The sequence below is a fragment of the Pagrus major genome, chromosome 13, assembly GCF_040436345.1.
Source record: "Pagrus major chromosome 13, Pma_NU_1.0".
In the NCBI taxonomy this organism is placed as follows: domain Eukaryota; kingdom Metazoa; phylum Chordata; class Actinopteri; order Spariformes; family Sparidae; genus Pagrus; species Pagrus major.
In genome coordinates, this window is record NC_133227.1 from 8,353,235 (window position 1) to 8,371,187 (window position 17,953).

General features: G+C 42.9%; 1 protein-coding gene across 1 annotated transcript in view; it reads left to right on the top strand.

Annotated features, from left to right (window-relative positions):
• Positions 1 to 11,336: 11,336 nt before the first annotated feature.
• Positions 11,337 to 17,953, top strand: part of mtus2a (microtubule associated tumor suppressor candidate 2a) — a 36,975-nt gene continuing 30,358 nt past the window's right edge. The window contains exons 1-2 of the mRNA XM_073479646.1: positions 11,337 to 13,304; positions 16,150 to 16,408. Of these exons, the coding sequence (XP_073335747.1) occupies positions 11,337 to 13,304; positions 16,150 to 16,408 (2,227 nt within the window). The remainder of the gene's footprint in view (positions 13,305 to 16,149; positions 16,409 to 17,953) is intronic.

The following is a 17,953-nucleotide window of genomic DNA, read 5'->3' on the forward strand; positions in this document are numbered from 1 at the left end:
TGGAGCAGGGGGCTGCAGGAGAGCGTGGCTGCAGATGGAGTGAGGTCAGACAGGCAGGAGCAGGCTGGTGTGATGGATGGAGCGGGTCAGGTCTCTGTGGGTGATGCTAATGATCAGACATAGATTACACAGGCTTTAGACCTGGCTCCAGCTATGATCCACTGCACTGAGAGGTGGCAGGGAAGACACTTTGGAGGAATTTGTGTTTGAATGTTGTTGTTGTTGTTTATCAGTGCTTTTTTTTTGTTTATTTAATAGTTTTGCACATGGTCAGAATGCCTGACTTTGGAGCGTAATAGTTTCTGTAAACGAAAAAAAAAAAGATGCCAAAAGAGTCCCATTCTGACCTGTTTTTCCTTGAAAACATGCCAGGAATGAGACAACTGGTTTCTAGTTCTGTTATATATTATGGTATATATTGTGTAGCTTTGGGGAAGACATTTATATGCATTAGTGAAATAATAAAACAAACTCATTGTTTTCATAAACTGAATTAACAAAGTGGCCTTAAAGCACAACACAACTTCATACTGTTTTACTTTGTTTATATGTGGCGGACCCTGCCACCTTTCTATCTTCAAACAGTGTTCTGGGGACCTTATTTTCCTCTGAGAACAGCTTGTTGATTCAGGTATGGAAAAAAGTTTGTATTATTGCTGCATTTATATTGTAAGTATTAAAATTCTGAGTTTGGATTTCTTCTCCAAAACTACGTAGTGCCCCTTTAATGGAAGTGGCTTTTAAAGAAGTAGTATGTAAAGGTTTGCTCAAGGATTGATAAAATCTCCAAGAAAACCTTTCCCCCCCCATTTGGTTTCTTTTGTAAAACACTTATAATCCAGTCTTCTCTCTACCTTCATTTACCGATGAGACTGCCCAGCTCCTACACAAAAATACATCACCTCCTTTTCTTTAGTATCTTCTAACTCCTTTTCAAAGAATCAAAGCGCCTCAGTTAGATGCACAGTGGAGGGGAGGAACTACGGGAGATGATAGATTAAATAAAGGCGAGCAGACAGAGGGCATGTCTTTCACACTCAGCTGCCTCTTGTCCTGATTGATCGGTGTCTGATGATCAGGTCGTCCTTGAGACTGTGGGGGGGCAGTTTTTACTGTGTTGTTAGGGTGCAGCGTATGCATAGGGTTTTTTTTCTGTTGACTAAAAGTGTCCTGATATCTAAAAGTTGCATCATTTTGTTCTGTGTTACGCATGCTGTGCATAAAACATGCGTGGAAGTTTGTTGTTGTGTGTGTTTATTGGAACTCTCTGCTGCCATGATCGATCTCAATATCAGAGACCTCCCACATGTATGGATCCTACCAGTCCATTTTGCTAAATCTCGCCAATCCCTCCCGGCCATGTTAATGTGGAGGTTGACACTGCATCAAAGCAGGGGCAGCGGAGCCTGTGGCCTTGTAACTCAAGCTGGTGTGCTGTCGCTCGCTGTATTCCAGATGCTGATGCGTGTGTGATTGATTCATTACATCTGACCTCTGCAATGTTCTGAGCAGCGATCAATTCAGCAGATCTCTGCCAGGAAAACCACTCGCAGCACTGGTGCCTGTGTGTGTGTGTGTGTGTGTGTATGTGTGTGTTAGTGCTGGGTCAGGTGCTTATGTATGTGTGCGTGTTTCTGCAGGTAAGACAGTTTGTCACAAAGCCCACGAGTGTAGAGCGCCTGGTGCGACCTTCAAGGTCATTTTATAGGACGGAACAGAGGAGGAGAAGGAGGAGGGAGGGAAGAAATAGAGATGATAAGTGAAGTGAAGGAGAGGGGAGGAAAAGTGTGTCAGTGTGCCTCTCAATTTCATGTTGGATGTGTGTATTTCCGATGGTTTTGTTCTATTATTTAAAGACGATGAAGTAAAAGTAGCTCAGCGTGTGTTTAGAGACAACAGAGAATGTCAGAAAGATGGAGAGGCTGTGCTGTGACCGCTCACAATTAGATATTTTGCAGGCTTCTCTCCGCTCTGCGCGAGGATGCGTCGTTCTCGCGTGAGCGCATGTGTGTGAATGAAGTGTCAACACACATGCGGTCACACGCTCTCAAATTCACGCCGTCTTTTGTCTGGAAGGTGGCAATGAGCTCGTCGCGGCTCCTCCCCTGCAGTCACGGGCAGGACATCAGAGGGTGAACAGAGAGGCACGCCTCCGCAGATGACACACACACACACACACACGCATGCACATGCACACGCCCCCCTGTCCTGTGGGGAGTCAACATGAAAGACCTTTTTCACTTGTGTGCAAGCGTGCGCATCCATTTGCAGAATCTGTGCGACAGAAGTCAGGTCACTTTAATTATATTAGTCAGCAAGCTGCGGCTCTTAATAGGCAAATTAATGTTACTTTATGAATGCAGTGGCTTTATGAGGACAGAACTGTAAGAGCTGCACTTAACTTGACTGTAAAAAGAGTCCACATCATTCATTTTTTATGTGACGTCTCCACACTGGACGTCTGCATTCTGTTTGAGCCTCGTTCATGTTCCCAGAAATAAACTGATCTGTCAGAATAGCAGCAGCAGCATATGCGAAATCCTTAAACTGAGCAGAATTCTTCTTAAGTATCCCCAAAGACCAGTCCGGTAGTTTCCTCTGCTTCCAGTCTTTTTGTTACACCGCCAGTTCAGACCATCACCATATTTTTTTCTGCACATCATCACCACCACTACCACCCCAAAACCCTCAGCTCGTTCTATTCTTTGCTCACCTCTCACTGATCCTTTGCCAGTCGTCCCTCCCCCACACCCCTGGGGTTTGCCACTTGCACATTACACATGCATACGCACACTCACACATTACAATACTAACAAGAATCCCACACATCCCGATTCCCCCCCCTTTTCCCTCGTACTCTCTCTCTCTCTCTCTCTCTCTGCAGCATCATTTGTTTCTATTATCATATTTTCTGAAAATAAACAGAAGTGACTCAGCCCGTCTAAGTTGCACTCAGCTTTTTCTTTGTCTGGGGCTGTTTCACCTCCGCCAGCTTTATGTCTGACTCTGTGTTCGTTTGTGTGGGCAACTTCCTCCATCGGTGAATTCTTTGTCTGCAACGTGAACTCGTATCCTCACCTCTCCTCTTCCTCCTCTCCTCTTTGTCCCCTCATACAGCCATGCAAGAGTTAATATTTTCCCTGCGACAGGAGTGAGGGTAGTGGGTGGAGGGGCTTTGCTAATAACAATGCGGTGCAACCAGCAACCAGCGTGGACAGACACCCCTTTTTTTCCTCTCCTCCGTGCCACCCCTGCCTGCATCTACGTTCATCTATGAACCAGTAAACACAAGTCTTCCTCCTTCTCCTAATTCTCTCCTCCAGACCATAACAGTAACGTTTATTTCTAATCACGCTGATCTCCCTATCAGTTTGTTGTTTGTCCCGGATTTATCTCATTTCTCTTCTCATTTCCTGCACATTTGTCTTCCCTTTATCCATCTCACCACCATCCATCCTTACAGGCTGCACAGCACAGCAAAACCAGACAGCGAGGCAGGACCATGTCTGATTGAGAGGAGATTCACTGCCAGTTCTTTGCCAAAAGCGAAGCTGAAAAAATAATGATTTAGGAGATGGAAAATGTCATCAGTGTGTTTTTTGCGTGACAGACTAAGCCACATTTTCTCCCAGAGAGAAGCAGTCTTCTTTGTCTCTGCGCCCGCTGCAGTGATAGTCACTGCCCGCATGTGTGTAGGTGGTACCGATGTTACTATATGTGCGAACTTTGCACATGTGAGCGCAAGTTCGCACTCAGAGCTCATGTTTAAGTGAGAATTTGAATGTTTTTTTTTGTGATTATCTATTTCCGTTTGCGGTACAGTTTGTAACAAAGAGACAAAGTGTGTGTGAACACGTGTTGATGGAAGGATGTGCGATCGCGAGCCTCCATTTTTCATTTCGCCCCAGCTGATAAATCCTATTATTGCCATTTTGTGATTTCCCAGCGATTTCATAGCAGGTAGCAAACACCGACTGCCTGCTCGCAATAAGGAAATAAATCAGCTTTTATTGCAGATGATCTGATTTTCTCATTCTTCTTATTCAGTTAGGTGTGACCACCCACTCTGACCCGGGATCCTGCAGAAATCCTGTTACCGTTCCCCCCCTGCGATACAGAATAACTCCCTCTGGGGTGCAAACTGTGCGTGTAGGAGTGGAGTGGGAGAGAGAGACAGAGGGGGAGAGAGAAGGGATTATTTGGGGAGATAGTCTGCTGATGTGAGGGTGAAAATGGGATTGATCACTTCGCCCTGCCCTCATTAACTCTGTATTATTAAGGTGGATGAGGGGCAGGAGGGAGGGGAAGGAGGTAGAGATGTTCTTGAGGGAGGGATGAAGCAAATGGGGATCATTGAAGAGACGAAGCTTAATTGAATACAGCTAGGAAGGAGCTTTGTTGTGCTGCAGTCGGGGAAGCTCTGGTGTTGTTTCTAGATCTATACATAAAGTGCAGAACGACAATCAAGCACCTGGAGGATACTATTTCTGGATATTTCCCAGTTCTGCCTCACTCTTCTCTGTGATGATCCCTTCACTGTTGCTCGGTTCACACATCCAAACACCCGGGCGCAGTTTAGTGAATCATCACTTGTGAAAATCTGTCTACAGGATGTCTATTGTGTTTCTGTGAAAATGGAGCGTTTAGCTTATTTTAGTGCTATTTTTGTCGCTGACAAAGATGGGAGGAGAAGGAACGGATGACTGAAGCTTAGCTCATTCCTGAATAGACTTTCCTCGCTAAGCTTTAGCTTGCTGGATGATTTTTATGTGAATAGAAGTACAAGGAGAAAGGAATACTTTTCTCCCCAAAAAATGGGCAAGAGGATGATTGTTTTTGTGTGTATTCAGCATCTACCGGTTTTATTTGCATTTCCATGAGCTGAAGCCCTTGGATGCAATCACATCTTTAGAGGGTAGATGTTCACAAGTTCACACTTTCACACACACAGATTTTAACACAGCCCCAGGAAAGTGTGCAAGGACATGCAAGGATGATGTCATTAGAGATTAATTACATGCAGGCAAAGACACAGCATGTACTGTATTAGAGTTTCGTCTTTAAGGACCGAATTTTAATGTAAATCTGCACTAAATCTAATCATGTCATGTGCTAACGCTCAAGAGTCATAAATTATGGTTATGCCCACGTCGACGCTCCTACCATTCGGGTTCCTTCTTCTATTTAAGTGCTGGAATTCACATTTCTGCAGAAGTATGTGTGTGTATGTATGGATGACAGAGGGATGGCACAGGGGGAATGTGTGTATGTGTGTGTGTGTGTGTGTCGTTGGGATTCCCCTGGGACCAGCGAGCTGTAAAACCTGTCTGCTCTCGAATGGGGGAGGAGAGGAATAAAGCAAAGTGCCAAAGACAAATGGCTTCTGTAACGGCCACATGTGCTGCTGGACCGACAACAAAGACGCCGAGGGAAAGTGTACGCGCATGTGTTGATTGTGTGTGTCTGAGCTGGTGACACGATGCATTCTCATATTCACATACAGCCTTCGTGTTGAAACATCTGTACGCATGTGTATGAAAACAAGAACAAGGAGTTGCGTGTTACACAGTTTCCCTAGCTTGACTTTTCAGGGTCACTGAGAGAAAAATACAGTGTATGAGAATCTGGGGCAATTTTTTTTATTGGTGAATGAAAATAATATTCACATCTTGACAACGAAATCCACTCTGATATTTTTATTCTACATCATGAAAGCCTAAGGGACTGTATGAAAATTAATCTTATACTCTTATGGACCCTACCCACAATTACAAATATTGTCTTTGGACCGTCCCCGTGACTCCCCCACAATACCTCAGATATTTATGCAAACATAACTGAATGTTGACTGCTCAATAAACAGTTATTAGACGCACAAAGACTGAACCGAGCACATCTTTGTGACTGCTGATAGAGAAGATCACTGCCTTATTTTCACCCCACTCCCAGATTCCATTTAATGCAACCATACATGAATTCAATCAGATAATGCTGTAGCCCGAAATATATGAGATCAGATCAGCTGCATGATGCCTGGTTGGGTGTTTTGTAGGGCTGCACAGTTTGGCGAAATATAAGGTCGAGTGCATTATCTAAATCACAGAAGTGACAATTTTTTAAATGGATCTTGGTCTTGGCCGGTTGTTTGGTACAGATCCCAACAAATGTCCCATCATGATTTTAATAGTTTCTTCAGTGATATGAAATGAAAATAACCACTGCATTAAATATTTTTTAAAAAGCCATCTTTGTAGAGCAACTATTTGATTTTTTTAAAGAATAAATCAAGTAACTACTACTCCATTTGCCTTAAATTGCCCCCCAGGGACAAATAAAGCATTTTGAATTTAATTGAATTGAACTGAAATAAGAAATCTTTCAAATCCAGACTACCTTCCCTCCAGGAAATTTTTAAAGAAATCATCAGCCCCCATCCTCCCCAAATAATGATTTTCACACAGTCCCTAAGAGAGAAACAAGGAAAGGAAAGTCCATTCTTAGCTTCTGGGCTTACTGCTATCACGAGATTTACCACCTGCAGTACCAAAATGTATAAAATGGTTCCATCAATGAGAGCAATTTAGCGCTCATTAGCATTATATATGGTAAAGGATTTTCAATAATTACCTCTCTTCGCTCTCTTGAGCTTCTATCAGCAAAGGGGTTCTATAGCTCGTATACTGTAGGGGTTCAAATGATGTATTCCCCTCCATCAGCCTAATTAGAAAGCTGTGGCTCTCCTGTGACGATTCTCCTCCTCCTTTCTGTATCCATCTGCATGTCTCATTTCTCCCACCTCATGTCTGTGTCTCATTCGTTCACCCACACATACCCGCTTGCATTCAGAGCAAAAAAAAAAAGATGAGGAAGGCCTTTTTCTTTTCAAATTCCACTCTAGATTTTATTTTTCTCTCCATTTCCAGGTCAGGTTCTCAGCACATCGTTTTTCTGCTTCTGAGAAGAGCTTTTCTGTGGTTAAATGCGGCACTTGATAGGTTGGGAGCCTGGTGAAAACCACATATTCCAGCCCTCAACTGAATTTGATCAGTGCTGAGATATCGTCTTATCCTGCCCTGCACTCTCATCACTTCAGCAACCGACTACCCACTTGCGGGGATATGATTGCTCCTCGATGAGTAGTATAGCTGGTGGGAAAAAAAAAAAACCCTGACTTTCACTCAGCTACTCAGCGAGCACCGTGTGGATTTCTTCCTGTGAGTTCACATGTGAAAGCGTTGCACGGCAGAATGTATGCATGAGCTGTGAGTGCGAGAGCATGACCTTCAGAACAGCCCGTCTCCTTCTAAAGCTGACCTTTTTCCCTGATGGAAGACGCAGGGGTCAGGACGTGTTTTCTCCAATTCCCAGGGATATGGCATTGCCATGACAACAGAAGCAGGACTGTTCAATTCTTTCCTCGGCTTTGTCTCCTGCTCTTGTCCCAGAGGAGATCGTACTGAGTGGTTACTTCAACTAGTGGGTCTCACCATCAGGTGAAACAAAGCCAGCCTTCATTACTTATTCCAGCCCAGATCACCTCAACATGCATATATGCAGGAGGAATGTCAGTTTTGTCTTCCATGGTATTCTCTGAATTTCATCAAAAAGTCAAAATCCGACCCACTTTTAAACATTTTAATTCTGAAAGAACTTTTGACCAGATTGGAGTTTCTATGTCCGCCCTGGAACCTACAACAGCCAAAGAGTAAAATTGTGGACAGGGTCAACTCTCTGTTCCCTCCCCTCTCTCCTGAGCCACTTACACGCCAGCCATCCAGATGATTGACACATCCTATAACTAATGACATTTCAGTTCCGGCAATATGTAGTTTTTATTGGTTATCTAAGGCTTAAAGTTGGAAATTATGCAAGTTTATATTGTTTTTTTATAGGCTGTTTTCCCACCCAGGGACTTGTTTTTGACTGTTTTATATGCACAAATTTAGTGTTAATCTGCAGGCGCATTTTCAGGGTACCTAAGACTCTTCTCATCTGACTAATGGTTAACGTTAGGGGGAAGCCCTAGAAGTTACTATATCATTATCAGGTAACTCTATCTTATATATTCGCGGTGAACTAGTGAAGAAATAATGTAAATGAATGATTGTACACCATTGGCAACACTGCATACATAACTCATGAAGCCAAAAATGAAACCTGTGCACTTACTATTTTATTTGCAGTGTATTCTCAAACAAAAGGAGGTTCGATGATCAGAAGATTTCCATCCACATTTGTTACATTTGTAATTGCATAATTCATACCCCAGTCAAAGGAACGTCAAGTCAGCCCCTCGCCAACACTATCCTGCTTCATCCACTCTCTCCCGTGTGATCCTCTTTACTTTTAGCATCTAAGTAGGTATGTCACCGACAGGCAGTGCGACAGCAGGGAGAACCTGTCAAGTTATTCTTCTCTGAAGCGTATGTCTCCCGAAGCGTCCCATGATACACCCAATTTTTTATGCTCTTTATCATCACAACAGGGCCTTTTATTCACATAGTCAGACAGGTTCTTTTGTTCTCTGTCGTATTGTGTTTAGGGCCTTGCCGGATTGGTTTTGTCTGCCTCGCTGTGAGGTGATGTGCAGCTTATTCCAGTTCAGCCACTGTGACCAAGCTTAGCGCTCAGCCTCCTCAAGACTGCTGTCATCAGCACAACCTCCAGCGCTACATCACTGCCATAATCGATGTGCTACCCACTTTCAAATACAACTCTCCGTTTCTTTCTCTCCCTCCCACTCCTCTCCCCCTCCGCCCCTTTGAATTTTGTCTGTGTGTGTTTTATAATTAGCTAATTATTTGATTGTGTGTGCACCAGCTAAGGGTAAATATTAGCAGTCTGGCAGAGTGCAGAAGGCTGTGTGTGGATTAATCTACATGATGTTTGTCTATTTGTCGTTGGAATTTCCCTCTGTCTCTCTGCAATTTCGACATCTGGTTATGAAGGTTTTAGAATTGCAATCCTTTAGTAAAACAACCTTTGTTTAACCTTCTTCCGCTCCCAAAAGTTCTGTAAAATGTTCTTTTAAAAGACTCTTCAAGAGAATATGATAATATCTCCAAATTAATTTTTAAGGCGACCTTCAGGAATACGAAATGTATCCTTAAATGTCTTCCCTCCCAGTACATTTGTAGAAAAAGTAGCTCTACAACTGATTGGAAGAGCATCAGATGTGCCAAAGGCAGTGAGAGCTGCCATGTTAGCAGTTCACTCTGTTCAGTGATATCGCTGCCACAGGACACATGGAGAAGCCACCTACTAATGAGAACAGACTCCCCCGCCACACATATAACCAGAGGGTGGGAGCTCTATTTGAACTTTGGAACCTGATCAAATATTCAGTGTGATGGTTTAGAGATGCATATTTGACTCCATAATGACCATCTTGGTCTAAGTAAACAATATTAACTGCCTGCACAGACAGATGACTGGACGGGTTAGATAGGATAGGATTGGAAAATAACAGTCTGCACGAGCTCATTGTGTGATGCAGGAAATATCCTGTGTTTGATGAACAAGCAGGGCTACGCAAGTAATTGATTTATTATCAAAATCGCAATATGGCAGAGTCAGAGTGTTTTGCAGTGAAAATGATGCAAAAATGATCATTTCCACTAATCATGAATCATATGTCGCAATATGTCAATATGTCTTCCATCATCTACCCAACAAACACATCAACAAAAGATGCTCAAATGTAACTGAGTCCATTAATATTCTGTGGTTTCAATGCTTCTGGTTCGAGGCAGAAGAAGAAATCCTCACAGAGCTCTTGCATAATTATGGAGAGATTGAAATGTAAAGAGACACCGGGAAGTCTTCCCTCTGAGAGCAAAAACATAACAGAGTCGTTTCATGTTGTCAAGAGTCCCTCAAGTTTCCTTGGGTGTGTGGATGTGTGGTTGTTTATTGGTTCGTGTTGTTTTCTTTTTTTATACCTCTGTGATTACACCGTCCTGCAGTGACACGGCGTGACAAAAAAGCCCTCAGACATTTGCCCTCCCTGCCATCTGCTCATCTATTCACTGTACGCCACACACAGTCTGTAACCTTGATAGGTGACAGAGTGAAATTCGAATCTCCACTTTTCTGTACATCCTTCAGAATGTCGCTTTTAAATGAGGCAGGATGTGCTGTGGTTGAGTGCGATCGAATCGCGGCATTGGCTTAATCAGCCATATGGCATGTTAGAGAGAGCATGTTGAGAGAAGAGTGTTAACCCTCCTGTAGAGATGAGACCTACAGTATGGATCTAACCCTCCTGAGCTGGTGTTTTTACTCCTCGTCTATATGACACCCACACATCATTTTCATGTTTTTCATGTTGTTCCCAACATGAAAAACAGCACTTGGGCGTATTAGACTCTGTTAGCTTGTTGTGTTCTATAAAAAAAAAAAAATGGAGCGTGTTTTTACTGCAGATGTTTTCCCCTTATCCTCATTCTGCCTTCTATTTTTCAAAGTCTCCTGAGGAAAAAGCTCATTACAAAACACTTCGCACCCTTCCCCGTCTTCCTCTTTCCTGTGTTCGTCAGAAAATTCCCATGGTGATTCCTTCACTCACATGCAAACAGTCTCTCCTCTCTTCACTTATCTCTTTTCTTTCTGCCCTCCAGTGAACATCCATCATAATTTGATAATTGCACTCCTATTATTAAAGCTGTACTAGCCTTGCTGGTTACAATATGAGCATTATTACTCTGTGAGTGCATTTAGCCACCGGTCACATTACATTTTACGCTCAAATTAGCATCATTTAATGTAGAATATTTAGATTCAACAGATGCTTTTAAAAGATGTAAAAAAAAAAAAATGTAAATAGAAAATGGTGAGTGTCTTTTTGTCCCATGGGCAGCCAGCTCTGTTTGTTTTAAATGCCCATCCATTTATATGGGTTACAAACAAAAAAAAGCACAAACCTGCAACGTAGTGCTGATTTCAGACTAGGTATAAAAATCCTAAAAGTAAGTGGCTCTTTGGGGAAAATAAACACAGAATTGGTCCTGTGAAAGTGTCTGCCTTTCGGGCATACTTGTTGCCCTTTCTTACAGTCTCCTTTATTGTCTTCTATTTCAGATTCAACAGACCTCCATCTCCTTGAAGAGCCATTAAAGACAATATCATTAACTGAAGGTAAATGGAAGATAATTGGCGAGTTGAAGTGAAAAAGATTTCATGAGATGACATTTCGTCCTTGGAATGATCAACTGAAGGGCCACCATCACACAGACCCTGAAGAGGAGAGACGAGGAGGATAGAAAACATTTGTAAGTCCATAGATGGCCTCAGCACCCTGCAGGTGTCTTTGAGCGTGCCAACAAAATCAGTCTGACATGAGCATCCCAACTGGTTACCAGGGACTGAGGGTCAATGTTGACAGAGGAGAAAAGATTGGAAACAAAACCCAGATTCAGTTCTCCCAATCTGGGGATGATAATGCCAATCGAATATCCTCGATTGGCGATCAAGAAGGGTACAGCACAAGCTCCATTCCTCCTTTGGTCTCTCAGAGTGAATCTCCGGACAAGCTAGTGATCTGGGGCTCTGAGCAGCAATGCATGGAGCCTGAGCTTGGAGAGTTTGAGGTTTTAGAGCGTCAGGAGATACATACATTTTTGGGAAACAGGGATCAGGAGGAGGAGAATGAAGAGGAAGACGATGGAGAAAGTTTGAGAGATGGAAAAGATCCCATGTCCATATCCTCGAGCTCAACTGCCAGCTCTGCTTCGACCGGAGTGAGGAGAAATGACAACGACAGCAACAAAGTGGAGGGCAGAATGCAGAGGGGCAGAGAGGTGCAGAGGAGGATTGGCTGTCATAGCACTGAAGAGCTAGACATATGTGTGACAGGCTCAATAGAGAAAAGAGACACCAGGTCAGGCAGAGCAGGAGACCAGGAGAGACGGAAGGGAGGTCTGAAGGAGTCCAAGTCAGAGACGAATGTGTTTGTTTCCAGTCTGTCGGCGGTTGCGCTCAGCGGGAGTCTGTCAAGTGCTCTGGATAGTAGCGGAGATGCTCAGTCTCTCATCTCTCTGTCCAAGACCAACCCTTATTCCAATACAAACAACACTACCTCAGCTCAGACCAGAAGAAGGGCAGCCCCTGTAGATGCTTACCAGAACTCCCCACCATCGTATGAGAGACAGGAGGAGGGAAGTCATCATAGAAATGGATTGTCCTCTGATGGAGGGCTCGGCCAAAGGAGGAGGGCTGGATTTGAGGAGAGGGTGATTCCACCACGAAGGCAACAGCTTGTCAGACCCCTCTGCCAGACTGAAATGGGAAGAACAAGGAGCTTAGCAGAGCCCAGTGCTCATCAAGCTGAGACAGGCCAACCTTTTTCCACCAACCCCTCTCTAGAAACACACAGTAATGGGTCAAACAGAAAGTTAACCAAATCGTCTTTACGTGAGCCATCAGATTTCTCCTCCCTGTACAACATATCTGGAGCCTCACAGCTCAGACAGCCCAACCAGGCTCCACCTGCTGAAAAACAGCCGGCTACAGCTGCATGGCGTAATTCCAGTCCCTCCAATCCTTCCGCTTCGGATAAGAGACCCCAGACTCAGCTCACATACAGAAGGAACTGCTCCAGTCCCAACAGGACGGGCGTGGATTCCAGGTCATCTACCCCTCCCCACTCCCCTCTCAGGACACCCCAGGGTTCACCGCGCAGGCAACCCTCCATGTACCTCGTTTCCAGGAATGTCTCTGGAGGGGTTAGACACAACCCATCAGGATGCAACCCTGCTGTGACGACATCAGCTCAGGGCTATGGCAACAGTTGCATGAGAGCACCAGTCAAAACCAATATAAGCACAAGTGGAATCCCCAAAGCGCCTCTTAACAACCAGCAGAGCTCGAACCACAACTCCAACCCCAAAGACAGCTCCCCATCACCTAAACTCAAGCCTAAAGGAGTTCGACCCAAAATCATCACCTATGTCCGGAAGAATCCTCAGTTTAAGCCCCAGGCCTCTGACGGACCTTATCAGGTATCCTCTCTGCCATCCCGGCTCTCAGCATACACACACGGCCAAACAGCCACTTCGGTCAAAGACAAAGACCCCTCGAAGCCAGAAGCAGAAACCAGAGGAGCTCCAGTACTCAGTGCCTCCAATCTGCTTTATGACAAGTACCGCCAAGAGATGCAGACAAGCATCTTCCCGTCAGGAATGCTGAACAGGAGTATCAGGCCCCCTGGACACACACACACTGTCCCCCCCGCACACACACACAGCCACACAGCACCCCCGAAACTGGGCAGCAAAGCAGACAACTTCTACGGGGCTCCACCAGAGGTGAGTATTATGTGTCTTCACTGTTCAACCTCTTTTCCACATATGTGAGTCAATCGGGAATTCATTCATTCCAATGGGAACCTCCAAGATCTCCTCAACCTCGAGTATGTTGAGAAGTTGTAGTGACGGAATGTAACTAAGTACATTTACTTAAGAACTGCACTACAATTTTAAGGTACTTGTACTATGGATTATTTCCATTTTCTGCTACGTTATACTTCCACATATTTTACTTTTACTCTACTACATTTATACTTTAGTTACTAGTTACTTTGCAGATTGCAGGTTGCATCAGAGTGTGAGTAGTACAAATTTAAATGTATTTATTTTATCAGCAATCGGATAAAAAAAAACACTTATTCCGATAATCAGAAAAATGCAGTGTATATGTAATATATGCACAATTTACTTTTACTTGTACTTTTTAAACTTAAGTACATCTTTTGCCAGGAAATTACTACTGATACTTTAGATACTTTAAGACTTTTACTCAAGTACTATCCATACAGGTGACTTTCACTTTTACCGAAGTAATGTTTTAACACGATATCTTTACTTTTACTCAAGTATGACTTTTGAGTACTTTACACAACACTGCTTTTGCAGACCATATGCACTGTGTGCCACAGGAAGTTGGCTAACAGCTAACTGATTGATGTATGAAATACATCACACGGATGAAACATTCGATGGCATGTTAAGCTAACACTAAAAAAAAACTGAGAAAATGAGCTTTCCTCCCTTGTTGCCGTTCCTTGTGTTGAACACCAGGGCGTACATCGGTAATTACAGACAAAACAAAGTGTATTTCAAAGCTTTTATTATATATATTTCTGCGAAGACTGAAGCTTGCATTCTGATCTCTTTTGTAGTTTGGTATTGTGCTCATTCTCATTCAACTGTTTTCTATCATGCTGAGATTCAGCACAAAGCGCAATCACAGCACATTCACACAAAGGACAAAAATAGGATCTAATTATTATGGCTCCCTGATCAATTAGCAAGAGAAAATTACTTTATGCTATGCAATATACATTAAGTACAAAGACAAACCTCGTCTTTTAAATCAGTCGACTCTGCATATCAGTGTTGCTAGCTGCTGTCCATAAATCCTATCCCACAGTAAACCATGTATAATTGATCACAGCTCTACTGCATTTTATTCCCACTCTCACAGCTGCTCATTATCGCTTTAAAATCATTCCTTATTGATTCTGATTAAATAGCTTCATTTGGCATTCGTATTCATACCGTGGCAAACACCAGCATGTGGAAATAAATAGTTAATGCATTTTGAAGTACAAAGCCCACAGGGACATGGTGATTCTCAGTGCTTTGTACAGTATGTCACTGCACGTACGTTAGCATTTTGTCCAGCACGCGATGTAATGCCGCTGAGGGACAACACCTACTCTTGAATTATGCTGGAGATGTTGTTAAACAGGTCAAATTTCTGGAGATGAGTTTCACTTCAGATCTGTGTTGCGTTTTCTTTTTGGAGCCCATAATGTCAGATTTGCAGTGGTCCACATTACGTCATAGTATGAATCAGATCCGTGGACACGCTGCAGTCCTGCAACCAACATAGTTTGTGGAATAAATTGTAGTCATCAATTTCTACCTATTTCACATGATCAGCCTTATCAGTGTCGCATTACATAGACCAAATCACTGTGACGTTGTGCTAACAACAACAGACACTTCCAGGTAGAAATCTGGCCGTTGATATATATTGTAGAGATACGTGAAATTGGCAAACCCTGTTTATTTCTTTAGTCATTTTCATTTAAAGATGTATGGTAAAAACATGATGCTCTGACCTATCTGGCATTTCTGCTGTGCTTATTTTATGTACTGTGTTGCTTCTTGGATATCTACACAACAATAAAATCGCAGACTAAGTGCTAGTTCGGGGTAAAATCAAGTCATTTTCTTTAGTCTGTGACCCAACAGGTAAATTAGATCTTTAGTGACCTTTAGTGAAAGTGTCATGATTAATGAGAAATGAAAGCATCAAACATGCATTTTAGATGATTTAAATGTAATGTACACTTTGAAAGAATATCATGAAAAATTACAACTAAATTTAAGCTAGCGCGTGATGTACAGTTTTTTTACCTGGAAGTTATTGTTAACAATCATTGGGATTTGGTCTATATAATGTTTGATAACAGAGGACTAAGTCTACCTTGATACAATGACACATGTAAAATATAATTATTATGTTGACTAATGAGATTACAGGTCGCATCAAATGTTTTTTTGCTGCCCAGGATTTTCACAATATCACAGGCAAAATATACATTATATATGACATTAAACATGAAATCCTAATAGGTGCTCATGGGTTTACTATTTACATCCTTGAGAGCTTAAGTATTAATAATAGCATACATGCGACATGTTTATTGATGTTTATATAAGACATTTATAAGCACTTTTACGAAACTTGTTAACTTGTTAAGTTGTCTGATTAAGATAAATACATACTTTATTAGGCATTTTTAGCAGTTAACTATGCACTTTCTTACAGTTTACTCTGCTTTTTTGCAGCTACCAGACATAAAGTGTCTTTTAAAGGACTTATAAGGGCTTTTATACAAAGCATTACAAATATTTATTTTCAGTTTCTGGGCTGTGTCCCAGAGTAAATTACACTGGAAGTAGAGAATTACTGGATTTTCTCTGAAAATAACTTCTGCTTAATGAACACTATAACATGGGACTGTACATTGAAATGGTCTGTGGACCTGGTGATAATTAGAATTGCTTAGGAACTCCAAAAATGTTACAAGATAATTGCCAGCTAGTATTTTTAAACTAATTTCATCATTTTGATCCCTAGTTGGGAAGATCTGCCAGTTTTAAAGGGAGTGCTGCAGAGGACGCGCTGCAGGCCCGGACGGCCGCTCAGGCCGGAGGGAGCGGCAGTCTCCTGCGCTCCGGCAGGGGTCTGCGTCTGGGCCTGGGAGCTGTCACCAGGACGACTACAGGATCAGCCAAGGGCAGAGGACCTGGTCAAGGACAGAGATCAATGCTGGTACTCAGCCAGCCGGTCCAAGCTGTGAGCCCAGCGACCAATCAGAAGAGCCAAGATAACACAGGTAAAAATAAAACATTTCCTCACAGGAAACAAATAGAATACCAGATGGAGATGGCCTCTTTTGAGCTCCTGCACGTGTCTGATTTTATTTCAGCAGCCCAAAATTTGACACACTGGAGAGCTACCTTATCTTTCTTCTCCTCTGCCTCAACGAGCAGTCGTGGGACTGTTCCCCCCTTAAATTGGCGTGAGATGAAGGCGGCTCATTAAAATGCGAACTCTGAGATTAATTTTTTGGCTGATCTGATTGGAGGGCTTTAAGAAAAACTCTGAGGGGACTTTTTCTGCTCCAGAACGCTGCCATCTACAAAACAACATAGATAAATAAATAAAAGCTTGCTCACTCCACACACACACACACACAGCACATTTCTAATTCAGATGATTCAGATACCACCTCTGGTCGCTGAAGACAGATTTACAGTTCGCCTCGACTGTCGCAGGAATATTGAAGTATAAAAATTTGCTCATCACCCTGCACACTGCTGGAAGGCCGTGCCATTTATCACACACATGCATATTTGATCTGCTCTCTCCCTCGGTGCGATAACCCGGACGCACAGTGAAAAAAAGAACACACAGAGTCGTACATGTGCACACTCACACACTCATAAGCCAAAAGTGCACACACCGAATTGATCAGCATGGTGTTATGATGTGCCAGGCTTACTTATCATAAACCCCATTAATACATATGTATGGTGTCTCAGTGCTGCATGGCCCTCTGGGAAGTACAGGCTTTGAAGTGCAAAGCAATTAACTCTTAAGTAACGTCAGTATCTTCCTGCTGGATCCCTGCTGCCCTAACCACGCTGCATGGATAAACAGCAGCTAAAATATACACTGTATATGTAGCATTAGTCAGCGTTGCGTGCATCAGTGTCTGTCCCTGTTTTTTCTCTCGTTTATATTGTTGCTGTTGCTTTTCTTATCCACGTCCTTAAGAAATCTGAGCCACAACACTTGACACCGCATGTGACATAAGCTCTTTTTCTTTCCTCTTCTTTTCAGGCTTTTGTGAAGGGAAATCTCTTCATCTTGCATACAAATTTTATAGTAATTATACTGTATAGCTATTGTGTAGCAGTCAAAGTACTCTAACGGCTCACGTAATTACTGTGTAGGTTTTAAACAGTATTGTTATGATAATGAGGATGAACTACTTATATGACAGGACGGTAAAGCTACTGTAACTTCTGCATATCGAGGCTCTAACCCAACCCTTTTTCACGGCTTTGCTCGAGCACCTCTGCAGAAATTGCAATGCACTCGAGTATCATATTTTAATAGCGTGCAATTTAACGCTTTGCAGAGGCAATCCATGCAGGTTGTCTAAACTCACCTTGGGTTGTAATTAAAATCGGTTGGTCATTATAGTGCTCATCCCAGGAGGGATTTTTCGGAGCCTGATTCACCTAATTCATCTCAAGTTAGGATACCATTTTGACAGTTTCAGTGAGAGCCTATGGCTGTTTTGAAGATCATTTCTCAGTGGTGTTTCAGACCCACAGGCGAAGTGAAGTTGTTTTACTCAAATCTTTGGAGT